The sequence below is a fragment of the Phodopus roborovskii genome, unplaced genomic scaffold (assembly GCF_943737965.1).
Source record: "Phodopus roborovskii unplaced genomic scaffold, PHOROB, whole genome shotgun sequence".
NCBI classification, from domain to species: domain Eukaryota; kingdom Metazoa; phylum Chordata; class Mammalia; order Rodentia; family Cricetidae; genus Phodopus; species Phodopus roborovskii.
In genome coordinates this window covers 3,378,860-3,405,627 of record NW_026126417.1, presented here as the reverse complement: position 1 = coordinate 3,405,627, position 26,768 = coordinate 3,378,860, and the positions used below count along the sequence as shown (strand labels likewise).

The following is a 26,768-nucleotide window of genomic DNA, read 5'->3' as shown; positions in this document are numbered from 1 at the left end:
ACTGACTTCACTTTTCTGTGAGGACTTCACCAACACCTGTCCCTATGGCTGGACTTCCATTTCCATCTTTTTACTTGTGAATTCTGCTTGATTTTGTGTTGCTTTATTCCCCTCCAAATAAAGCAAATCTAGTTTCTTGTGGAGTTTCTTGTGCCCTGTGGATCACCAACACCTGTCCCTATGGCTGGATTCCATTTCCATCTTTTTACTTGTGAATTCTGCTTGATTTTGTGTTGCTTTATTCCCCTCCAAATAAAGCAAATCTAGTTTCTTGTGGAGTTTCTTGTGCCCTGTGGAGCAGGTGCACATTCAGAAACTGCTTTCTCCACCATCTTCAAAGACCCTAAAAGGGAAGAATCACCTGGCTTAAGGCAAAGTACAAGATAGTCTGGAAAAATGATGGTCAAGGTCCCCATTTGATGAAAGCAAAGGCCAAGCATAGGATGGTCCCTGGTCTCATAGCTTCAGGGAACATACTGAAGTATAGGATTCAGAATGCTTTTGTCTAAGTCAGTTGTTTTTCCATGACCAGGTGAGGCTGTTCCCAGAGACTGGAAAGTTGATAAATGAAAGGTTGTTATTCAGTCGCTAGCTTTGTAGACAGATTACAGACCTGCCCTCATATACTCCTCAGTCTGTCTAGAGAAGGATAAAGTTGTCTTATCACCAGTATGGGCCCTAGCTCTTCCTGATATTATTATGGTATTGATCTTCAATGCCCTCCATGGTTATGCACTGAAGAACTAGTCATCAGTCTTTGATGTTACTGGGAGGTGGTAGACCCTTTAAAAGCTGAGGTCTAGTAGTAGGATCAAGACCACTGGGACACACCATTGATAGGGATGTGAGGGCCTTGTTCTACCCCTCTTTCTGGTAGGCGAGAAGCTTTGCTCTATTGTACATTCACTCCCATAATGATCTCCCTCATCATAGACTGAAAATGATGGCACCAAGTGACCGCAGGTTAAAACCTCTGAAACTGAACTGAAATAAACGTTTCTTTCTTTTAAGTCAGTGGTAATGGAAATCCAACTATCACAGATTCCCTTCCTTTATGTTGACAGAAGATATGGTATACAGTTTGCAGAAAACAAAACAAAAAAGCCCCAAAACTTCACATAATTTTTACTTCAAAGCACTAAAGAACAAAAGAAGTACATTGTCTAGCCTCTCTGGGTATCTCTAGCCTTTCTTCCTCTTCTTGTTTTAAGACAAGGACTTGTTATGTAGCCCAGGCTAAATTCACATTCATGAACTTCCTCCTGAGAACTGGAATTACTGGCATGTGTCACCGCAACTAGCTATGGCTTTCTTCATCTTGATGGGAAATACATTGTGATGAAGGATCCTCAGGTTACAGTTTGCCTGTTGAAGAATAGTAAATTTTGTCATATAACCTAGTGCCTGAATGGGGACATGATGGAATTTGGGCTAAGGTACTTTAGAAAACAGCTTCCCTTTCACAGAAGCCTTTATGCTCTCAGAAAGACGTCTATCTCAGCAAAGGCAGAGAGCCAGCCTCCTTATGTGCTGGGAGACTGTGAAGGCCCAGGATGAGATGATCTCACCTACTTCCATACTTACCTTGATTGCTTAGTAAACCATTCTATTATGTAGTCTGCAAGGTGCAGTGAGCCACAGACCCTGATTTCTATAGTTAGGATCAAGTTTAAGGGCTATAGAGAGCTCAGCTAGGGAGGACAAGACTTATCACTGGCTCACCTGGCAGAGAATAATGACGGAGTACCCACCTGGGCAAATTGTACAGAGGAGCCATCCTAAAACAGGCCACCACTGCCCGTTTCCGTTGCTTTGACAACAATTTGTGCCATACAGCCTTTTTGGACCTCAAAGGCTGTTCCACCTAAGAAGAAATCACATAAGTAAGTAGGCACACAGTAGGCTGATCTGAGTGGCAGACTGAGTAGCTCAGACATCTTAACTCTAGGATAATTTTAGTTTCGCAACTGAAGTTAGCAAATGCCCCCCAGCAGTAAGTCTTTCTTGTGTGAAAGTCCTATGTTTTTTTTTTTTTTTTCATTTCTCCAAATGCCACTAGACATTTATTGTTGTTTTACAAATGGCAAAGAACTGAAAAACAAAACAAAACCTATTTTGAATTCATAGCAAGAACTTGTAAACAGTGCAAGGGAAAGCTGAGGGGACTGTAGCTATGAGGTAATAGGCAGCCTTTGATGGTGGCATTTTGCCTTAAGAGGTCTCCTGTAATTGAGTGCAGGGAAGAACTCTCTATCCTCCAGGGCAGGCTTGCTTACTCACTCCTCATGCAAACCTCCATACCTGCTCCAGGTGGAAGAGAGCTGCTGAGATTCTCTGCACACGCTCCACTGTCTTTTCTGGATTGGAAGGCTCTTCATTCCTCAGAACATCTTTGTAGAGGTTCAGCTGCCATTTTACAGCTGGATCATCTGACTGAAGTTGAAGCATATCCATGAGATAAGCAGTTTCTCTATGCCTGGTACTAAGGGACACTTTTAGTCCTACTAGGTCCACATAATAAGACTCATTTGATTATATTTTTCCCGACTGAGAATAAGACAACTACCACAGATTAAAGCCAAATTTGAAGCAAGCTTTAATGGAATACTGGCCAGATGGATGGGCTGTGGCTAGGTCTATACTCAGGTTCCTGGGAGATGGTCCAGAATCACAGTTTGCAGTGGCTTAAGAAGGAAACTCCATGTTCACTGCATTTCCCATCAGGACCATCAGGGGCAAGCATACATCCTGATGTACCTCCAGCCTGTGAACCTCTTGCTCATAAGTGACTAAGCAAATCCTTGTAGATGCTTCAAGCAAACTTGTTTAGGGAAGTGAAAACATGTGGCTTGTTATCTCCCATAACAATAGCCTCCAGCATTTCAAGAACTATCTGTCCTTGGACAAGGGGCTTGGGGATCAGGGGCATCTTTGTTTCATGGATCTCTTAGGCATAGCAATTAAAATTTAAAATGTAACTTTGGCTCTCACACCTTTCTCTCCTCCGCCCCCACCTCATGCTTAAAAAATACATTATATTTTTATTTGTGTGTATGTGTGTCTAACTCTTTGCGAATATGACACATGTGTTTGGGTGCTTGTGGATGACAGAAGATCATGCTGCATTCCCTGGAGTTGGAGTTACAAGTCCGTGTGAGCTGCCTTAAGTTTGGCTGGAAGCCGGACTTGAGTCTTCAGGAAGAGCAGCAGATGCTCCTAATTGCTGAGCCATCTTTTCAGCCCCACTCCTCCTTTCTTATACCCTACAACATATAGATGCTATATATCAACTTCATATTCCCATCCCTTTATCTCTTGGTGCTACTTTTTGGATGATTTCCAGAAGGCAATCTTTCAATTTATCAATTCTCTGTTTAGCTATGCCTACCTTGTAGGCATACCTTGGCATTAAAGTTTAAATTCCAAGAATTTATTTGTATAATCCATATGTTATCTTTTCTGTCAAATTCATTTCCCTCCTTTAAAAGGACATTTTTGTTTGTTTGTTTGTTTATTGGTGGATTCTATTGCTTCCTTTGTCTGACTAAAAGTTTTTTACTGTGTTTGTATTTAAGTTCCTTTCTGTTAGTTTGTTAAGTTCTTTCCTGTTAGTTTGAGTTGCTTGAGTTACTCATTTGGAGCATTTGCTTACATGCTCTGCGCCTTTGGAGTTCATTTCCAGGAATGGGTTGTTTATTTGCTTTCTACCCACATTTTAGTAAGTAGAGACCCTCTACGTAGTTTCATGGTTGTTTCAGAAGGAAATAAGTGAATTTCTCTGGATCAAGGCTAATCTTGTTTAAGCCTCACAAGTTGCATTTAAGACAGGATAGGCAATTAGCCTTACATATTCCTCTTCCTTTAAAGTTGCTAAACTCCAGCCCTAAGGCATGCCTCTGACTGGAGCACCTGACTTCTCTCCAGGCGGCTCGCTTCCCCTTATGACAGGGCAAAGACAGTGCAAAGGTTCCTCCATCTTGCATTCTTGCTGATGCCCTTTCAGGTTTAACTTGAATTTTATCTTGCTGAAGAATTCCGCGGAAAACTACTCAGCTCTATTCTAGAAACCCAAGGTCAGGATGTCCTAGCTAACTTATCTTAGTGTGTGTTAAACTGCCTGTTTGTGCAGGAACTCCCTCCAGCTAACCACTTATCTTAGCTTCTGTTAAAACTGTTTGCTTCAAACTGTTTGCTTTTGCAAAGCTCCCTGGCGCTTCAGAATGAGAGGACAGGACATGGTTTCTGTCTTTTAAAATTCATGTTCTAGACACTTGGAGCTGCACCCAAGTCCCCCACACATTTGGGTATGGCCCTAGCTGGCTGGAATAAAGACTTACAATTAGCTATACACTGGGTCTGAGTGATCATCTCTGGTGCCCACTCCATAACACTCCCACTGCTGAGAGTTAGAACTCATTTTTTGTCAGTTGGGATTTTTTTGTTATTTGCTTTTTTTTCTTAGAGTATTTTATCTACCATTGCTATACATTTTAGGGAGAAGAACTGGTACTTTTGTTTTTCTTCATTCTCATGTTAGGGCAGAATGTACCTTGAAAATGGACCTGTTCAGAATTAAAGAATTAAGAGAAATCTCAAGGTACCTTTAAATTTTAGCTATTTTCTTATTTTTTTTTTTTTAAACCCATGACACAAACTTATTTTGTTTTGAAAGCTCTCCAGAGTGGCAGGTACCAAACTGTCCTCTCAGGTGTTTCTTTCCCTATTCAACAATCCTTGCAGTCAGTATATTTCCAGGCTTAATCCAAACACTCTTTGTGATGGCCTGATGTTCATTTAGTAGAAAGTGTGACATACACTTGTCAGAGGCCTCTTTGCCTTTGCCATAGCAAAGGAATGAACAATAATTAAAGTTACAGCCACAGAGCTTAGCCTCTGTGTGTGTGTGGGGGGGGCTTTGCATACTTTCTGTAGCCCAGACTGTGCTCAAATTTACTATCATAACCAACACTGGCCTTGAACTCCTGATCCTCATGCCTTGGTTTCCCATTTGTAGCAGTTAAACTGGTCTTAGAATACCTTTTTAAAAACATGAGCAAGGTATTGGGTGGTATACATTTATAATCTTAGCACTTGGGAGGCCGAGGCAGGAAGGTCTCAACTTTGAGACTATCCTGTGCTGCATAGCAAGATCCGAGGTTAACAGATTGTCAGAGAGACAGACACCATGAGTAAGGAGGATGGGTCCTGCAGCCAGCAGGGCAGCCTGTGAGAGGAGGGAATCACCTTTTCCTGCAGGTGTAGGTTATTTCGCAGATGTTCCTTGACCTCTTCATCAGTGTCCCTCTGTGGAAAGATGTTAAATTTTACTCCTCTCGATCACCAGCAGTACTGATGGTCAGTACATAATTTAACAGACTCCCAGACAGCCTTATAAAGCATGTACTTTTCCCTCAACGCCCACCCCACCTCTCAGAGGATCACCCCTTTAGATGCTGAGTACCATCCACTCCCCACAGCCCACTCTGCATTTAGTCCAACCACACACGCAGCTTACACAGCTGTATCGAGATTTTGCAAGAGAGATGAGTTCCTGGTCGCCTGGCGTACACATGTTCAGACCAATGGGCAGCATTTTCTTGAGCGCAGCCACGATGAGGGAGGTCTGGATGGAGTACAAGTCTCCTCGCCTCTTTGTCTTCTTCCGTTCCTGGTCCTGTCCTCCAGACTAGGAGATGATGTTGAAATAAAGAGAAGGGCTCAGTGACTCTCTGAAAGGAACTGCCTCAGCTCAGGGGTAGCTTGCTTCCTTGAGGCCCTGTCCGTACAGGCTGGGCCTTACTACATTTCAAAGAACAGTAAAAAAACAAAAACAAAAACAAAAAAAGTGTTAAGCAAAAAAACCAAACCAGATGGTCATTAAAGACCAGCCCAAACCCAAGCCTCCACATCTGTACATGCACACAAAGCCACAGTAGCTAGACACACAGCACAGATACCCACAGTTTACTCACTTCTGAATCAAAGGGACAACAGTCACAACAAGAATGGTTTTTACAACAGGTAAAATAACTCTGATAAAGAATAGCTCCTCACCACTGCGGTATTAGCTAAAATTTGGAATACACCCACCATAGCACCAGTGGCCAGTTTCCAGGACCGAAGCTGGTGTTTTATAGCATGGGCTTTCCACACAGCCTCCCCACCATGGGGCAACACAAATTCTTACAGGAAAATTTACCATAGGACTGCTTCAGGATCTGCCTGGGAGGAAGGTATGAGAAAAACTATACAGGAAATAAAGGAACTCCATAGTCCTGTGAGAGTTTTTAAGTTTAGCTTTACTTTTAACTTTGCATATCTGCACTTACATGTGTCTCTGTGTGGATATGTGCACATGAGTGCAGTATCCACAGAGGCCAGAAGAGGGCATCTAAGTCCCTGGAGCAGGAGTTGTGAGCTGCCTGAGGTGGGTATTGGGAACTGAACTGGGGTCCTCTGCAGGAACTGTATGTGCCTCTTAACTGCTGAGTCATCTCTCTCTCCAGCTGATGAGAGTTTGTTTTGCTCATGCCTTGTTATTCTTGTCAGAGTTCATTCATCTAAGTGTTATTGTTTTTGTTTTCTGAGTTTTGTGGGGTTTTTTTGTGGTGGTAGTTGCTGTTTTTGTTTGTTTGTTTGTTTGTTTTGAAACAAGTATCACTATGTAGCCCATGTTGGCCTTGAAGTTATGCCAATCCTGCTCCCAGGATTACAGGTATAAAATACATACCTGGCTGTAAGTGGGAAGTGTAAGAGAGAAATCCGACTTGCTTCACTATAGGTGATGGTGGCTCCCAAACAAACAACTGAAAACACTCAGCACCCATAGCATAGCACATGGTAGTCTGGGTGGGTTCAGGAGACAAGATACTACAGCAACTTGCTGTTTATGACGCTATGATTGGAAAAGCAATGCTGACCACATGGTACTCTGGGTGGTAGACTTTACCTCAGCTGAGAAAGCATCGTACACATAGAGAGGGCTTTGTGGCCTGAAATTAGTCAGGGCCCATGGTGAGGGAAAACTGGTTTTGCTTTAAGAGTGTGTCTGCTAAAATGTAGTAGCAGTAGTGTAGTTGATAATGACACACACACAGAGCTGCATGTCCTTATCACCTCCTGAGGCCTATTGATGAGACATGCATTTTCTTTTTCTTTTTTATATGTATTTAATTGTGTGTGTGTGTGTGTGTGTGTGTGTGTGTGTGTGTGTGTGTGTGTGTGTGATGTATGCATACCATGTGTGTGCCTGGTGCCAAGAGGTCAGAAGGGGGCATCAGATCCTCTGGGTCAGATGGTTGTGAATCACCATGCAGGTGCCAGGAATTGAAACCAGGTTCTCTGGAGGAGTAACAAGAGCTCTTAACCACTGAGCCACCTCTGTAGCCCTAGACATGTGTCTTCTAGAGAAGAGTTAGAATTGATTCTGCCTCTGGACCAGTGACTGTGTTCCAGGGTATAAACAAGATTCCTAATGGTTGGCGACACTCGACTGGAAATGTGATTTTCCTACTCAGCTACCTAAGCAGCACTTTTAGGTGGTAATATTACCATCTGCAAATCAGTCTGATGACAGAGAATTGCAGAGGCATTATGTCCCTAGGACTACAAAGCCACACACAGGTCAGCCCCAGGATGCAAGTGAGGAGGGTAGTGCCACAGATGAGAAGGGAAGAAGTGATTCAAGGACCAGAGGCCTCTCACATAACAGAACAGCAGAAAGTGAAGGCTGCTTCACACAAGACACTGCAAGTTCTGGGCTCACCGAACTCCCTAGGTTCCTTCTGCGCTCTACCATCAAGTGGAGAATTCCAACAGCAAAACCCCTCCATAGTGCATCACCTAAACTACCCGTTAAGGATAGAATCTGGCTATATGCATATGAACTACAAGGTATGATGTATGTGTAAATGTGAACGGCAACACACAGCACATAGGTAAATATGCCAAACTGCAACTATGGATTTGATATAGAATTTAAATAATTTCTCAGTCTCTGCCTAATTTTGCCTATATCACATTCTAACCATATCTGCTACACGTATGACTTCAGTGTGGCTGAAACATAAATAGAGCATTTCTAATCCTCAAAACAAGCTTGAAATAGTTTTGGGATAAAAACGTTCCTCTGGGATCTTGAGGATTTTTCCTGAGGTCATACAGTAAGAAAGCATCTGAGACTTCATCCAGATGCAGCTCTGTCTTGCCAAGGCTCCATCTTTTTCTTTGCTGCGTACTGCATGTGAGTTGGCTCCTACATGTCTCCCATTCTCCACCACCTACCTTGGGTCAGAGGGTTTGGAACAATAGCATTAGATACTTATTAGTGAACAGAAAGAGAAGAATGTCTACATAAACGTATTCCATCGTGTGTACATTTTGTGCAAAAGCTTAAGTTTATCTGCTGATTTCAAACTTGAGAGTCTCCTCGGAGTCGCCTGGGAGGTGCTCCTCAAATCATGTGAGCTTGAATCAGAGGTGGAACATGTACAGTGTGAAAGGGCTGGGGCCACAAGCATGAATTAGAAATGTGAACCTGGTGCCATGGCAGAAGAGTAAAGCTCTGAGGCTCCCAAGCCCTGCCACTCCTCCCTATCTCTGGCAGTATGGTAACTACCAAACTAGGAGAGTAGGCACCTGGACAGAAATAGCAAGGAGACCTCAGTTAGAGCAAGCCTTTGCCTGGCCTCCCCATTCCAAAGGCAGAGAAGCCTACGTTCACTCTTGGACAGGCAGTTGTCTTCCCGGGGAACCCACAGGTCAGAAAACCCATCTGTACCACCCCCATGGCGATCATAGTGTGGAGAGGGACAGAGCCTGGTACCTCTAATACTAGGACAGAAAAGACACATCATGCATTTGACCTGTACCTTTACTTGCATGGCCTGTGTGGAAAGAAAGGGAAAGAGACAAGGAGAAGAGTCAGTCAGTAAAAGCAGGGATCCAAAGCATCAGGCAGCATGTTATTCTCAGCTTCTTGGGCCCAGTTGCTCAGTCAGCAGAACAGACACTCAACAGTACATGTGAGCATAGCATGAAGACTGAGGGGGGTTAGGATGTAGGTTAATTTTCCCCTAAGGAATTACACACATCCTCATCAAGCACTTTTGGCCTGGAAAGACGTTACCTCAGAGACAGCCTTCCAGAGTGTATGTTCTGTAGAACCACCCACAGTAGCTACTGTCAGCAACTCTTTATATCTACAGTGTCTCCTTTTGACTCCCTTTAACCACAGGGGGCTGCAGACAACTTACATGACCCAAAGACCTCCAGTTTTAGTTCCTCCCACCCACCATATTATCTGTTCCAGCAGATAAGAGAAACAAGTTAAGGGCAATGCCTTTGCTTCTGCTAAAAGGTCTCTCTCTCTCTCTCTCTCTCTCTCTCTCTCTCTCTCTCTCTGTATGTATGTATGTATGTATGTATGTATGTATTTTTTTAACTTTGAATCTTTTTATCTTTTCAAAAAGCTTTGAATATTTTTTCAGGTTTATTTGTTATATTTCATGTACAAAACATTATCCTAATGTACTATCTTTCCCATTTTTCTTGTTTGTATTTTAAAATTTATTCATACAATATATTTTGATCATATTCTTTCACCTCTCCCAATTTGTTCAGTATCCTTCCCACCTCCCTATCCACTGAACTTTATATTCTTTTCTTAAAAAACAAAAAAACAAAAAAAAACTGAAGCCCATTCTATGTGGCGAGATACCTTGCTCAGCCTACACACAGGAGGGGGGGTGGGGGGTGGAGAGGTGCCTTGGTCCTGCCTCAATGAGATGATGGGACAGACTTAGTAGACTTCCTAGGGAAGGTCTTACACTCTCCGAGGAGCAGATGGGAGGTGGGAATGTGTGTGTGTATGGGGGGGGGGGCAGGAGGAGAAAAGGGAGGAAGAATTAGGATTGGAATGTAAAAATTAAAAAAAAAAAAAAAAAACCTGAAACCAAAACCAAACTCCCCCTCTCCAACCCCGACACACCAAAGTACACACAGACACAAAACAAAACAAAAACTGGAATCCTTTCTGCGTTGGCTACTTGCAATTGGTTAAACATATATTTTAAAAAATTACTGGAAGGGCTGGGATGTAGACAGATCACACAAGGCCCTGGATTCTACCCTAAGCACTGAAATCAAAGGAGTAAAAACAGAGCAACCAGCAGTGACAACGAGAGACCACAGTAAAGGTGTAGCATGGTAAGCTACACCTTTAACACCAGCACTGGAGGCTGAGGCAGATAGAAGAGTTCAAGGGCAGCTTGGGCTGCATGACAGGATCCGAGGTCAGTCCTGACTGCATAGAGAGACTCTGTCTCTAAACAGAATGTGAGAGGGAGAGAGAGGGAAATAGAGAGGGGTTGCTTGGGGTACTGTAGAATTGTCACCCCACTACCGAATCAACAGAGCCTCTCCCTTCTTACACTGCCGCTTTTAAACTTTAAGTCAAAAGTTCCTATACCCTGAAGGTTATACCTTTATTCTTCATATGTTGCTAGGATTATTTCCCTCATGGTATTCCCCAATTTTGGTTCATATGCCCTCAAAACAACTTCACTTATCTGCTCTTAGGTCATACATCAGCTCTTTATGATCAAGCAAGTGACTTTCTGTGTAGACCTTAAGGGGAACAAAAACCAAACCAGATTTAGCAGTCTCCATGCTTTTGTGAGATGTGGGGGTTTGATGAAGGTATATTTCCAGGTATTGTCTGTGTCACCGTAGCACAGGGCCTCACATCTCCTGGGGTTGTCTATACTGCTATAGTGTAGGAGCTCACATCCGCCTTTGATCAGAGGCAGACTGCACTGTGGGAAGTCCTTCCTCCATCTAGAGAGTAAGTGAAGTTAATGTAAGTAAATGCAACATGTGATGTTAGAGGAAAGAATTTCTAGAAATCAGTCTGAGAAATAGGGGATGGCGTGGAGAGGAAGAACAGGAGAGCATGAAAAGGGAGGATTAAGATCATGAGAAAAAGGGAGAGATAGGAGGGAAAGGACAGAGCATGGAGGACAAAGGGTAAGTATGTATGAGAAAGGGAGGAGTGGAGGGAGGGAGGAGGGAGGTGAGAGGAGAACACCGGTGCATGGATGTGATGCTTCAAAAGTATAAGAACAAAGGAATAAACAGAAATGATGCAGAGTGAGGAAGCAAAAGAGAATGATGTGTGTGTATGTGTGTGTGCATGTGAGCAAACTGAGCCAGAATCACACAATTTGGTACTTTCTTCAAATATATCTTATTAGACAATTCTTGTCCTTTCCCAACTCACTAAAAATACATTCCAATTCCTATATATCAATGGTGCAGTCTAGTGTTTACAATACTGGTCAAGGACCAGCTTAATATTCCTTTGGCTAAATGCATTCTATCTTACCATTCCCTTCCGAGGAAGCTGCTGCCATAGCACCAGAAAACAAAGTACATTTAAAAACCAGACCCAACCAAAAAATAGTTGCTCAGCTAGCCACATTAGCTTAACATGTATTCATAAACTGGTGCTTTATAAACAAAATATACAGTGAGCTTTCAAAACAGAAATGTGTGTGTAAGCTACCAACTAAATAAGCCGTCCTCTAAAGGATCTTCAGTTGCTTGGGTGGGAGCAGTGTGGCCCACTGTGTATTTTGGGTGCTCCCTTGCCATCAGGCATGGATTACGTAGTGAATGACATGTAGCATTCACAGACAGATACCTCCACCAAGACTGCCATATGCACAAAAGGCAGTTTCATTTACACAACACCAGAACGCATCAAAGAACAGAGACAAATACAAGCACAGGTGACAGGTGCCCATTCAGAGCAGGTGGCAGAGAACATCTGCTTCCACAGAAGGGAGGGCAAGAGGATTCAACTGCCATGGAAGAAAATCCCTTCCCTGACTTCCCACATGTGGTTCTCTATCCTCAGGGACCAGAATGGCTATTTATTGGAAGCAATGTACCCATTTTAACGTGTTCATCAATTGGTATTGTATCTGACAGACACTGATGAAAACTGACTTTTAACCAGAGTCTCTTAGCAGAACCTAGAAAAGTCAAGTAGGAAACTCAACGCATTTACACAGATTGAAAAGATGGACTCCGAGGAGTTAAGGGAATGAAGCAAAGCTCAGTGAACAGCTCAGCCAAGGGCAGGACTTTCCCCTTTCTATTTCTTATCTATTTAATACTATTTTCTCTGTCCTAATTGAGGCAACAGGGACAGTGTGATTATATAAGGCTCAGAAACAATTGGCATAGAATGTCAGTGTACATGGAGTTTGTTCCTAAAGATGAACCTTTCCAAGACTTTCCCATGTTTTGAACATGACCATTTTGACCAGGCAAATGCTCCTCTTTCCTTATTCAGCATTGTGAATGAGCCTAGCAAATGCCCCCTTCCCTCATTAGCAACGTGAATGAAAGCATGTTACATTAGTTTGTTAGTGAGTGAAATGGTTTGTTAGTTGTGAAAAGGTTTTCTGTTACCCCATTCATTTTAAAACTCAAGGACCTTGAAGATCCAGAGAGTTGAGATGGCTTTCCCCATTCCTACCCATCAGAGATGCAAATCCTTGTATCAGATAGTCATGGATGCTAGCTGGGTCAACGACAGCATGGTGTCTGCCTGGGATTTACTGACTTTCTGTAGGAAGTATGGGATAAAGGACAGCTTGTGATGGCCACAAGATCCTTCAAAGGCAACTTAGATAAGCTGGAGTCATAGGAATCTGGGAAACCTGGGCTTGTATTCCTCAAATGAATGCAAAAGAGATTGGGGGAACCAGATAAGTGTATCTAAAGCACCAAAGGAGACATCATAAGAGGCCTTTGCAACCAAAATGCCCCTTGAATATAATCTCTCTGCTTTGTATATGAGCAATTTTCAATGTCAACTGTATTAGGCAGCATATGTTAAAAGTGTATTCTAGTGTACACTAGAGAGTAGATTGTAAACTCTACAGTGAAATTTTGGAGACTGGAAGAGTGGTAACATTAAAACGGGTGGAAGACAGTAGAGCCAGTAGCTGCAGCTGATGGAGCTAGGCCACTTGGTATAGCCCCCAAAGCTCCCATTCTTATTGTGGTATCACAATAGCCTTTTTCTTGCAGTGCCAAGATATGGGTGGTCTGTCTGAAATGGTTTCAGAAAGATGTTCAAGGTACTCCAGGCTACTTATACTTGACATATAAGCCAAACCTCCCCGAGACACAGTTCTCAGATAGCCAAGAGAGAGCCAAGAGTGAGTCATAACGCCAGTAAGATGACATCACAGCTAAGGAGACTTGGCTTTTGTGTGTGTAACTGAAACATGGCTGTCTCCCTCCAGCCAAGACAATGAAGCTTCATTGTACAGAGCTGACTGAGAATCAGATGCAAGTCCACTTTGCCCCCTGCTGTATCACAGCTCCCTCCCATAGGCTAGCTTTTCCTCCTGAACAGTAGAGTGATGTGCCCTTTTTCAAATGTTTCCTGCAGGGAGATGGACAGACAGACATTAGGCTTTCTGCATGAAAATGCCTTGGAAAATGAACATAGGCATTAAGAGATCAGCACATCTGGAATAAAGGAGATGCTGGTGCTCCAAACATAAAGAAAACATGATGCCAGTGTATGTGCTGTGAAGGTATGAAGGCAAGGTCCTAGCCCATCGGAAGGTGGCTGCACACCTGTACTTTTGGAGTGTGGCTATACTGGACTCGCTTCTATTTTTAAAACCATTCACAGCAATGTCCATCTGGAGACCTCTCAAATGCCTTACAAAAGTCTTCAGAGTTAAAGTTCTGATATACAAGCACCTATTTGTTCATAAAACATGGTAACTGTGCTTATTTCACAGGAGCTTCTTCTGGAACATTCTAAAGAAGCAGCTGGAAAAGCTGCTGGTTATATGGTGGGACCTAAGTTAGATGTGTCACTAAGTCCCACAGAGTATGAACTAGATACAAGAGGTCAAGGTTGAAGTATCCTTGAGACAGAATTCTGAGGACTTACTTTTGACATCTTGCTTTTGCTGTCTCCAGTTAAAAAGGCCAAGTTATTTATTTCATTTTGAATCACAAAATTTTGCTCTTCCCTCTTGAAGTTCTAAAGCAGGGCAGGGTAGAGGAAAATTAAAAAAAAAAAAAGCAATCATTAAAAGAAAGATTCTCCAGATATGTGCCTGCCAAAACTACTCCCAATCCAGACCCCCCCAAGTGTGGCCTTACGTGAGATTTACACCACAGAATGAAGACCTCGGCCACCATGCGGAAGAGTTGGTCAGAATCCGAATCCGGGCTTTTAAGCCAGTTAGATCTACATTGAGAAGCAAAGAAATAGATTCAGAAAATTCAGCAGTAACTACAATCACACCCCATAAATAAAAGCAGTATGTGTTCAGGCAGGTAAAACCGCATTGCCATATGAAGACTATTGTTACACATTGTGGTACAGCTCAGAATTGGAATAACTATCATTTGTGCTTTTTATCAAAGTTTTTAAGAATTGTGACAAAACAAATGTCTGACACTAACATTTCAAAACTGTCACCTTTGTTTTGTTTCTTCTGCAAATGGATGGTTAAACTAGCAAGTTTGGAGACAGACTATCCCAGAGGCCTTATTGCAGAGAGAGTTAATGAATAAGTCTAGCAAACCTATGAAAACACTGGTCACTGTGACATCCAGTCCTCCCCATCATTGGAAATCTGAAAATCTGAGCCTCCTGAATATGTCATGCCCTTCACCTCTCTCTGAAAGCCAGTTCTTTGAATGGAAGAGTTTAAACAATTTAAATTGTATGTTTGTGTGTATGTGTGTATGGATTGCTTTTGGATGCGTGTGTTTGCAGACATCAAAAGAGGGTATCAGATTCCCTGGAGCTGGAATTCTAAGTGGTTGTAAACTGTCACAATGTGGATGCTGGGAACTAAACTCAGTCCTCTGTAAGAGCAGTACTTGATCTTAATCATTGAACCACTTCTCTAGTCCCTTAAAGCCAGTTTTCTGAAAAAAAAAATATCATTTAAACTTTTTTCTTTTTTTTAGCAGAAACCATATTCTTTCTGTTTAGTAGTGAGGGTGGTGGGGAGGGGGTGGGGCAGTGAGGACATGTGTTCATGTGTAGAGAGGCCAGAGAACAACCTCACATGTCACTCCTCTGATACTGTCTCTTACTGGTCCATCACTCTCCAAGTTGGCTTGGCTGTCTAGCAAGCAAGTTCCAAAGATCTGCCTATCTCTGCATGCCCTTAAATAAAACAAAACAAAAACCAAACCCCAAAACCAACCAAACAAAAATCCTGTAGTTTCTGGGGATCATGCGAACTTTACTAACTAAGCTGTTTCTCCAGACCCAGAAACCAACTATCTTTTATAACCTCTTAAATGGCTTGGAAATTCTCTATAAATACACATTGATTTTTTCCCCACGAGGTTGGGTTAAAACACAACGCAACAGTAAAAAGAAGGTTAAATTAAGTCAAACTCATTTTCTGTAAGTTGCCTTGCTTTTGGGTATCATGCATATTTGAATTAAGTTATATTTCAAAAAGGCAGGTGAACTGCTATTTCCAAATATCTGCACAGAATGATTTAAAAACAAACACCAAGCAACCAAACTAAACAAAATCCTGCTCTTCTAATCAACCCTTTTATATCAAACACGGGGTTCTCTTCTCATTAACCAACTACTCAACTCTCCAGACATCCACTCACCAGCTCAACATGACACTGTTAGTAAATGCCCTACACAGTAAAAGCTCAGCCCCACACAAGACTGCACCCCACTTCACACACTAGCCTCAGAATGTGGCACCTCACTGGAAATCAGGGATTTTGACAATTCTGAGTTCATAATGAACAAGAACTTAGGAAACATAGTTTAGGCAGTCACTTTACTTGTTATTAATAGTTTATCCTAAATAACAACCAAGCAATGTGAAAGTCATATTACTTTATCTTGGTTTAATCTTTCTGGAAGAGCCATTCCCACTTTGTATCTGAATTAACACCCTGTGATAATAAATAAAAACCCCTTAGAAGCTATTAACTTAACAGATCATTAGCTTCTGCCAATTCAACAGCTAAGGATGTCATCAGATAGCGCCTTGGGCCCATAAAATAGCTCTCCCCATCTCATTGCTCCTGCCTCTCTGGTGTACCCACCAAGCTGCCTTGATTTATGATTTTCTTTGTTCTGTAAAACTATAAAACCCCTGCAGAACTGCTCCTACACTGGAGCATGGAAGTTGGGATAATCTGAAGCTGTGTTCCTGGGCCACGACCACTCAAAATAGCTCTAGAATCAACTATTATTTGAGAGCTGTAGTTTTTACATTGACAATATGGAAGAGGAGTCTGGAGAGTCCAACCTATTTCTAGTTATTTCACCCTCCAGGGATCTCCAAATCTCCCTCCATTCAGAAGGTCTCTGCCCCAGAGTTTAGGGTTTTTAAGAGGAGGTTTTGTTTCATAGGGTTACAGTTAGCTTCAGAGGTCAAGCTAACATACTTGGGAAGGAGGAGCTTCAATGAGAAACTGCTTCTATTGGATGAGCCTGTGGGCATGCCTATACAGATAATATTTGATGTAGAAAGGCCCAGCCCATTGTGGGAGGTACTATCCTTAGGCTGCCGGGACTGGGCTATATAAGAAGGTAGCCAAGCAAACCAGGGAGAGTAAGCATCTAAGCATTCTTTCTCCATGGTGTCTGTTTAAAGCTCCTTTTTCTGGAGTTCCTGGTCTCTTAGTGATATGATAGACTATAACTTGTAAGCTGAAATAAACCTTTTCTTACCATTTGTTGTTTTTGGCAATAGTGTTTTTCATAGTAACAGGAAGCAAACTAGAACACATAGGCATGGTTGGTTAAATCATTGGCTTTGGTGATTAACTCAGTCTCCAGCTTTTTTCTTTTGGAGAGGTCAAGAAGTTGGAGGCTAGGGCTGAGTTCCAAACATCTAGTCACACATTAGTGTGAACTCAAGTATGGTGGAATGAGGTTTATTGTGAACAACAAAAGACAAGCCTAAAACTCAGACAGTCCCAAGGGTTTTAAGAGTTCTGTTCCAGGAACCTGGAAGACAGACTTATAGTTCTTTTTTGTTTTTCAAGACAGGGTTTTTCTCTGTAACTTTGGAGCCTGTCCTGGAAATTGCTCTGTAGACCAGGCTGGCCTCAAACTCACAAAGATCTGCCTGTCTCTGCCTCCTGAGTGCTGGGATTAAAGGTGTATGCCACCACTGCCTGGCTATATTTATTTTTTTATAAAAAATTATAATATAGCTACATAATTTCTCCTCCCCTTTCCTCGCTCCAAACACTCCTATACACCCTTCCTTGCTCTCTTTCAAAGTTATGGCCTTTTTTTTTATTAATAGTTGTTACATGCATATACATATATAATTCTGAATAAAACCCACTCAGTCTATATAATGTTACTTTTATGTATGTTTTTAGGACTGACCATTTGGTATTGGACAGCTGGGTGTCATGTTCTTCCCTGAGGATGGTTGTTATTAATACAACTATAACACTGGAGTTAAATTATATGTCTTAGGATAAATAAACAATTTGTTGCTGGTGCTGATGCATGTCTTTTATTCCAGCACTTGGGAGGTAGAGAAAGCCAGATCTCTATGAATTCAGTGCTAATCTGGTCTATATAGCGAGTTCCAGGACGGTGATACATAATGAGGCCTTTTTTTTTTTTTTTTTTTTTTTTTTTAAACACAGAGAAAAAAATAAAGGGAAAAAAAGATAAACAATTGGCTCTCACATATGATCTGAAAATTTGCTGTTCCTTGTTCCATGCAAAGCATAATCAGAAACAATTATGGACTGAAACAACAGCTCAGCAAGTAAAGAATGAGCCATATAAGTGTGAAGGTCCAAGTTTGAATCCTTAAATCTCATGTAACGTCAGGCTTGGTAGCATACATCTATAATCTCAATACTCTTACAATAAGATGGGAGACAGAGACAGTCCCTTGGAGCTCAGGGGCTAGCTAGCCAGGTGTACTCAGAGGTGAATAACAAAGAGACCCTGTCCTAAACAAGGTAGGAGGCAGGGGGGGATGAACACCTGTGACCTCTATACATGTTCCCCCCCCCCCATACACACACATACACACACACACACACACACACACACAGAGAGAGAGAGAGAGAGAGAGAGAGAGAGAGAGAGAGAGAGAGAGAGAGAGAGCCAGAGCCGTTTTGGGAAATCTGAGTGGTATTCCTGAGTAGCCTGATAGTTGTACCCACTCATGGAGAGCTTTATGCTAGGCAAGGAAGGGAAATATTCTAGAAGTCAACTTATTTTTAGACCCCCTTCCTTCTCATTCTCTATGAGCCTCTCTGCGCTGAGTTGTAGTCTCAAGAACATTATTATTGAACCATTCTTGCTTTCAAATTCATCTGGAATCTTCTTTATATAATAGACACAAATTGCTTGCCCAGCACCCATCTTCCTTTGTTCAGAGTATCATCCTGTCCCACTAAGTATCATGGTACTCCACACCCCTTAACCTATATCCAGGAACTGCTCAATGAGATCAAAGTGGAAGCTGAAGAATGGACTTTCTGGAAAAGTTCCCTAAGAGGAGATCACATAGTGGAAAGTCTTTTTGCCTTTACCTGTGAAATTTGCTTTAATCCTTTGTGATTAGAATGAAAACCCAAAGTCTGGAACTCTAATGGCCATATTAAAACAAAAATAACTTTGGAGATAGAAGGCAGTGGGGAAGATATAAAGGCAAAGGTGTAAGGATCCACAATGGATAATCATACTGGCCATATATTATCTTTGGATTTCTTTTATGTATAATAGACTTCTCATCTCTTTAAGTCACTCCACTTCCTGCAGCCCAAATGCAATTCAAGTTTGAGGTTTGAGACTGATAAGCTCTTTGATTTCCTTCACATTGATCTTTTTTTTTTTCCAAAATGCTTTTCCAGGGTTACATTTCTTGCTTTATCAGAACCAGCAGCTGTTCATTCCTTGGTGTTTTGGTTTAAATGAGTTTTGTGTACTTGTGCTGTGGCTTAAGTGGAAAGAGGCAAGGGCTGTATCCTAATCTGTCAAGGAAAAGGCACAGACATGAAGATGGTCAGTAAGCAAGAGTAGCAGAAACAAGACCTTAGGTACTATTTCCTGGTGGAAAGAAGAGCATTCTCTTTGCTTTCATGTTGGGGTGCCACTTGAGGCAGGGGATTTAGCTTTGCTCAGTCCTCTTTAGAAATGTAAATCTTTATTTGCTTGTCTCTAGTAAAGTTTTTCCCTGAATCCAGACTGGTGAGGATGAAGAACATTCCAGGCACACAAGCTCTCTGCACCTCTCCCTCAAGCCAGACCAAGGTGATATTTGCAGGAAAAAAAGATTTGCTTCATGCCTATTGCTCAGACTCACTCTGTTCAGAAGGATGCTTCTCTCCTTCTTGCCCAGTGTTTTCAGAGGATTCAGCCTTTATTTCAATACTTAGCCATTTGATCCCTGTGGGGATCCCTGTGGGGATCCTTGTGGGTCCTTTATCATCTGCATTGGTTGCTGCCAAAAGACTCCTCTTAGAGATCATGAGTTGGGACTTTTCCATGTAAGATGGTGGGGGAAGCAATCCCAGCAGGTGCAGTAACTGAGTATTTTAATAGAAAAACAAGAAGCTTTGAGAGCAGAATCTTAACAAGCTGAGGCTAGTGCCCAAGGTCCTAACTGTGATGCCAGGAGAGGAGGAGGCACATGTGAGGCGCTGCAGGCAGAGAAGATATACTTTATTCATTCTGGGTGAAAGCTGCTAGGCAGCCAGATGCTGGTAGGCACCTAGTACACAGGGGCATAAACATAGACTGGTACACAGGTCATACAGAAGTAGGCTCAGATGCCTGCACAAAGGCACATACTGGCAGGCTGGTGATGGTGAAGTCTCAGGTTTTGACCTCAAGGCCATATTTATAAAGAACCTACACACAAGTGGCATTTTGCCATAAATAGTTACATAACACACTACATCACTACATACTTTTGTGATCTGTGAACATCTGGTGTCCACCTTTTTGTGCGGGCAGACATATAGCCCCACAGATGTCTAGTGTTAGCCATCTTGACCCTTGGTGGGTATTTATATCATTGCCATGTTGTCTAAACATAAACTGGTAATTATGACCCTCTGTTACCAACAGTTGTACACTTTTAATGCCAGCACTGAGGAGGCTGAGCCATCAGGTTTGTTACGAGTTTGAGGCCAGTCTGGGTTACATACATAAGCAAAATCTTGTTTCAAACTCCACATGTCCCCAAACAGGATAGAATAGAACCTTGAACAATGGTAAGAGTAAGGAGACTCAAAGTTGCATTTTCAAAATGAAAAGTTTTGAAAGACACTGTGGTTGTGCTCTTGTGTTCCGGGCCGGGTTGTCTGAGGTGAGAACTTCTCTTAGTGTTCCACATAGGTCTCAGTCTGAGGTGGCCACTGCACAAGGTTAACTTTAGTAGCTTCAGAGATTTTTTTTAAATCAAAAATCATACGACTGAGTCCATATTTATTTTCTACATGTTTCTGTTTCCCAGAAAGGAGGTAAAAGATTACTGCCTTTTAGAGACTTGAGTCTGTCATGACTTCTGTCTCTAGGCAAGAGCAGATGGGTGGCTGATGTTCCCTGATCTGCCCCCAACACACCTGGAGATCTTTTGTATCCTGCCAGCTTCAGGCTCAAACACTGACCAATGGAAATTTCTTTTCTGAAGATTTAAACACCATCCCACAGGGCTGCAGAAGGTACAAAGGCTTAATATAATGAAGAAAAACAGAGGAAGAATAGGCGTGGAGTTGCTTCAACATTTTCAAGTGTTGCCACATGAAAGATTAATTTTCTCTGGCGTTAGGGAGCAAACTTAGAGGCTACAGGTAAGAGCTACAAGATAGTTTGAAACAGGGCTGGGGCTGTGTGCAAAGCAAGATTTTTTTCTGTCCTCCACTCCTTCCTAGCACTAGCTATGTGAACAACATAGGACATTTCTGCAAGAGAAGTGAAGTGATACTTATCCAGCCAGGTAGTGATACTTATCCAACCAGGTTGAGTAAACATGAGGTGACTATAGTACTCTGCCAACTACTCCATCCCTTACTCTGAGTCAGCTGGTTCTTTCAGATGGAGAAAGTACCACTGGATCCTAAAGTCTGTATTGCTTGCTCCTCTCCACTCTACTGAAAACCCCAGGGGTAGATTTTGGTGAAGTAGTTTTGTTCAAGACTGACTCTATGGAAAAAGAAGATGGCTTCCCTCTCTCAAAACTCTCTCCACAGTGAGACAATGGGCAGAAAATCCCAGGATGGGGCAAGCCTTTTCTTCTCCCTTCTTAAATGTCTTTCAGTTTTTGAGTTTTGGGCCTGACAAGCATGCACTTGTTCTTAGATAAAGGAGAGGAAGAAACATCCTTTGATTGGGGGAAAAGACTGTGGGAAGGGACAAGTATAACAGAAGATTAGAAGGGGAGGCAAAAATAAACCTCACTTTATGACCTCACAATCCCAGCTGTCCTCCTGCATTTGTTTGAATGCATTAATAATAAACTCAGTCACCAATAATGTGTCGGTGTCGAGTTAAGGGCAGAAATCAAAGCGCTTCCTCTTGGCATCACTTGACTAAGAGCAAGCCCAGATTTGACTTCTCTAATTCAGTTTCCCTACATCTTCCTTTCTTCATCCTGTTTGCCTGTTTTATGAATCTGAATCTATACCTATCTGAACACCATCTTGCAACTCTGTCCCTGTGTCTGTCCCTAACAAAGGCTTTGTTCTCCTCTTCAATGTTTATTGAACAACACAGAAAGTATCACACGGAGAAGGAATGAGGGACATGTCACAGAAATCTTTAACAGAGTTTCATAAATGATTAAGTCACTGACTCTAATTGACACAGATAACAAAACATTATCAAGCAATATCAAGCTGTTTACCATTTGGGGTGTCTATCCATTTTATGACAGCTTTCCACCTATATTTGCTGTTTTCAGCAAATGATTAGCACAATGCACATTCAAACACATATGAATTACTCCAGGATCAGGGCATGAAAGAATACTGATTACAATATGCATTAAATTAGGTTGCAAAAGTTGATTGCATGGGGAAATCCAAGGGAGTGAGGTTGGTTGCTACATTATTCATTTAAAGGCAGGTTAAACAGACCAAGTACACAGTAGGACAGCAGTCTTAAGTGACCTTAAGGTATATCATTAACTCTGGCTTTGAGGACCAGCAAAAAGGCATCAATCAGTCTCTTCAAATGTAATTACTTTTATAATAATGCAATGCCATAGCTTTCAAAATAGTCAACTTAATAAGTATGTTGTTTTCTCTCTATATTTTTTTAGGGTCTTACTGTGTAACCTAGGCTGAAGTCTTAGTATACCTTTTGCCTCAGCCTCTTAGGTGCTGTAATTACAGGCATGAACCTCCATGACCAACACTCTAGATATTTTTTTCTGTACTCACACTTAGTATAATATAAAATGTTTTCTGCTTTCACTGCTACCAAGGTCTTTGAAGGGACAGACACTCGTGTTAGAAGGATGTATTTCTAAGCAGGCTCACATGGCTGTGACGCTCAGGGAAGAACAGGTTGAAAAGTGGAGATGAATGAATTAATGATGATCTCAAAGACTCTCTGACATTGCCATTTTTAGCAACTGTCAAGCACTCTGTAAACAGAACACGCTCTATCTTGAGTCTTCATCATCCGTGGTGACAGACGCAATTCAAAAGCTATTCCAGGAGCAATCTCCCTCCACTTTTATTTTTGTTTTCACCTCAAACTCTGACAAATTTCTTCTTTAAACTGCTAACATAATTACATTATCGGAAATGACTAAAGTTGATACTCTAAGAGCAGAGTTCCTTTGTCAAAATGAGTATAATACCCTATAGCCCGGAAAGGAAATGTACTATTCTAGTCCTAATGTACATATTTATGGATATGTGTTTATACATGTGCGTATATCTGTGGAGAGACAGTATGTATGCAGATGATGTTTTCTTTCAAATACTAAATATAAGTAAGCTCATTCAAATTACATTAAGTATAGCTTGTACTATAAAGATAAATGCTAAAATGAATACAAATCTCCTGCCAACTCCAAAAGTTAGTTATGTTCTCTCAGGTTTTTTGTTTGTTTGTTTGTTTGCATCCCTTCTAGCATCCCCTGATGATAAGTCTTTCAACTTTAAGGGCCTTGTTATAGTGAAATACACACTTAAGTCTTTACTTCTGTTCCTGGCAAAGGGGGTTCTGAGCAGTAGGAATGATTCTTTGCTCTTCATAACCTTTTGGTCATAGCTGGATGATGGGAGATGCCATTCTGTATATATGTTTCTCATACTGGTTAATAAATAAAGCACTGTTGGCCAATAGGAAAGCAAGATAGGCGGGACTAGGAGACAAAGGGGAAAGAGGAAGTAGGAAGGAGGAGTCAACATGGAGAGGCTGGGTAGACCAGATGCCTGTCCCACTTCCTGGTAAGGAGACCATGTGAAAATACATAGATCAACAGAAATGGGTTAATACTTAAGACAGAGCTAGCCAATAAGAAACTAGTACCTGGCCAACAGCATTATATCAAATACAGAGTCTCTGTGTATTATTTGGGGCTGGCGCGGCAGTGGGACAAGACCAGCGGCAGGCAGAAAAACCTTACTCCTTACAGCTGGATGTGTGAATGGCTGAGGCTATATTGCTGAGGGGCTAGATAACTTCAGGGGAGTCCCTGGTCCCCAGACAGACTAGAACTTTCGAGTGCTAGTTGGAGTCATATTATCAGGTCAGAACTTTCTGCCTTATTCCTAACCTCTTGGAATAAGTTGAGAGGGTTCAATTCAATCAGTCAACAACACAATCGGTCAACAACACCTATAAAACCACTAAAGATCAAGACGGCAGAACTATGGCAGAGCACTGGTCCATCAGGCAAACCACCCTAGGCCCAAGTACAACAAAGCAAAGGAAAGCACAACAAATACCACCACCACCACCAATTCCTGAGTAGAGAGGTTTGGGGGCTTCTAGACTGGTGACCACGCAGATGTGCCAAGAGGCTGCTACCCCTGGAGAGAGCATGGGCACTCTGTGTAGCCTCAAACCCTTGTATTTCTATTTGGATGATCCTCAGTTGTATTGTTTCTCATAAATTAGTACTCATAAGTGCTTTCTTGAGTTCTGTGGAGGCCCTAAAGATTGAAATACTTACAAGAAAGACCATTCTGAGAGTGGAAGTAGCTAGTCCTATGAGCTCTGGGCTTTCCCAGGAGAGGGCCTTATCTCTCACCACTCTTAACTTGAGCCCTCAGTTAAATCAAACATACACATTTCCTGCTTTTGTTTCTTTTCTGTAAACTAGACCATCATCATGGGCCCCAGAGACAGATTGAGAATTTCTCTTCTCAGTTTCAGTCAAAACTGTAATGAACTCATTTCCCCATATAAACATGTATTACTCCATGCTCTCTTATTATGGGGTTTTGACCCAGGGCCAGGCCTTATTCATTATGAGTCACTTTGAGGATGGGATCAAGAAATCCAAGTTTATATTCTGCAAACAAAAGTGTGGCTAGACTGGTCACCTCCTTTGGACTTCATTTTGTTTTTCGAGACAGGGTTTCACTGGGTAGCCCTGGCTATCCTAGAACTCACACTGCTTCGAACTCACAGAGATCTGTCTGCCTCTGCCTTCCCAGTCCTGGGATTAAAGGTGTTCACCACCAGCACCCAGCTTTAACATGGTTTTTTATAAATTTGTTCTTAGTCACACACACACAGTGCATGCTGGCAATTCTTGCCCCCAACCTGCCACTCCTCCCTTTTCCATAAATCTCTCTCTTACAATATTATCTATTTGTTTTGTAACCTACTGAGAATAAACAGGCATTTTAGTGACCATGGGCTTAGAGTTATCTTTGGAACCTGGTGGGCTCAGCAGAGGGCACACAGCCGATTCATCTCCCAGAATCTATCAATATCTAATCATTCTGAAGTAAAAGTAGGTCCCTGTGAGCTACTCCAGTTTTCGACAGATTGTTGAAATGGCTAGTCTTGTGTGGGCTCAATGCATGTAACTTCAGTTGTATTTGTTAGCTTGCAGTATTTGTTAGCGATTTCCTTTTTAGAATCCTATACAAACATTCTACTTCTGAACTACATCCCCAACCTATGGGCACCCCATATATGTTGTTTGAAGTTGGGCATTCTTATAGGACTATACTAATTGTAAGTAGGGTTAGAATTAGTGCACATTGTTGGGTATCCTGTTGCTATTGACGTGGAGAACCAGTGTGGGAAAATGATACACACTTGATTGTAGGTAGGGAAAAAGTAAAGGTCAAATATTACAGTTTAAAGTGACACATTTGTGTCTCGTTGACAAGGGGTGGAGTTGTGATGGTTAAGTTTGATTATTAACTTGACTGAGTTAAATACCCAGGGAGGGAGCTGGAGAGATGGCTCGGGGGTAAGAGCACTGACCACTCTTCCAGAGAACCTAAGTTCAATTCCTAGTACCCACACAATGGCTCATAAGTGTCAGTAACTCCAGTCCCAGGTTATAAAATACACACATGGTGTATAGACACATATGTAAGCAGAACAACTATTCACATAAAATAAAATTAAAGGCTAAAGCCGGGCAGTGATGGCATATGCCTTCAATCTCAGCATTCTGGAGGCAGGGGCAGGTGGATCTATGAGTTTAAGGTCAGCCTGGTCTATGGAGTGAGTTCCAGGACAACAAGGGCTACACAGAGAAACCCTGTCTCAAAAGAACCCCTAAATAAAATAAATAAAAATAAAGTTTTTTTTTTAAAGAAATACATTAGTGAAGCTCAAATTTAGGTGTATCTAAGAAGGTATTTCTAGAGACAATTATATAATAGGAGAAAATCCACGCTGAAGGTAAGTGGCATCATTTCCTAGACTGGGGTCCCAGGGTGAATATGCAAGTAGAAAAAGGGGAAACCAATGAATCAATGACATTCACCTTTCTCATCTCCCTTATCCACTCGGATGTAAGTAAGGTCCTACTGTCTTACCTTCCCCTCTCTGGTAGACCATCAGTCAGAATAAACCTGTCCTTAAGTTGCTTCCTACCAGTTATCTGGTCATAGCCTAGAGAAAGTTAACTAATACATTAAGGGTCTTCAATACTACATTCTAAGTTTCTCTGAAAATATTTGTGCTTATTCTACAAATACCCTGCATTCATTACACACATACAGGACTACTGGCCTTCATCTACCTCAAATTACTGTTTAACTATTCATTATATCACAATTAAATTTCATATGCCAAATGGACATATTGGGTTTGCATAAAGGATGACTCATGCAGAAAATTTCTGGTATTATAATAATTAATTTCCTGAATTATGATATTCAAGCATTTCAACTATTGAACATCCTGAACACACCATTTCCTGAGGACTTTCACCCATAGTCCTCCTTCCCACAATCCTCTTGTTCTGGGCCTTTGTTGTTCCTAACCTTGTACTTCCTGCAGGGCTTTGCTCAAATGCTGCTTTTCCTGTTAACACCACAGCCAGGGAACTGCCACTCCAGTCTACCTGCCTCTCCTAATTCTTTCTACTTCTCTTAATATGGTTTTACTATGTGTTTCCCCCCTTTTTAATTGTCTGTGCCTATCTGTGCCATGCTTCTATGCTAAAGAGTATGTCCCCTCCCTCAAAGCCTTCAGTAGTGCCAGGCACAGTGAAGGACATCCACTGAATGAGTATATGAGTGAATAGCAGAAGGGC

The 26,768-nt window shown here is 41.8% G+C and overlaps 1 protein-coding gene across 1 annotated transcript in view; it reads right to left on the bottom strand.

Annotated features, from left to right (window-relative positions):
* Nucleotides 1-26,768, bottom strand: part of Ryr3 (ryanodine receptor 3) — a 506,993-nt gene that overhangs the window by 43,533 nt on the left and 436,692 nt on the right. The window contains exons 68-73 of the mRNA XM_051183787.1: nucleotides 14,200-14,287; nucleotides 13,985-14,077; nucleotides 5,516-5,686; nucleotides 5,245-5,304; nucleotides 2,302-2,433; nucleotides 1,752-1,864 (exon numbers count right to left, since the gene is read on the bottom strand). Of these exons, the coding sequence (XP_051039744.1) occupies nucleotides 1,752-1,864; nucleotides 2,302-2,433; nucleotides 5,245-5,304; nucleotides 5,516-5,686; nucleotides 13,985-14,077; nucleotides 14,200-14,287 (657 nt within the window). The remainder of the gene's footprint in view (nucleotides 1-1,751; nucleotides 1,865-2,301; nucleotides 2,434-5,244; nucleotides 5,305-5,515; nucleotides 5,687-13,984; nucleotides 14,078-14,199; nucleotides 14,288-26,768) is intronic.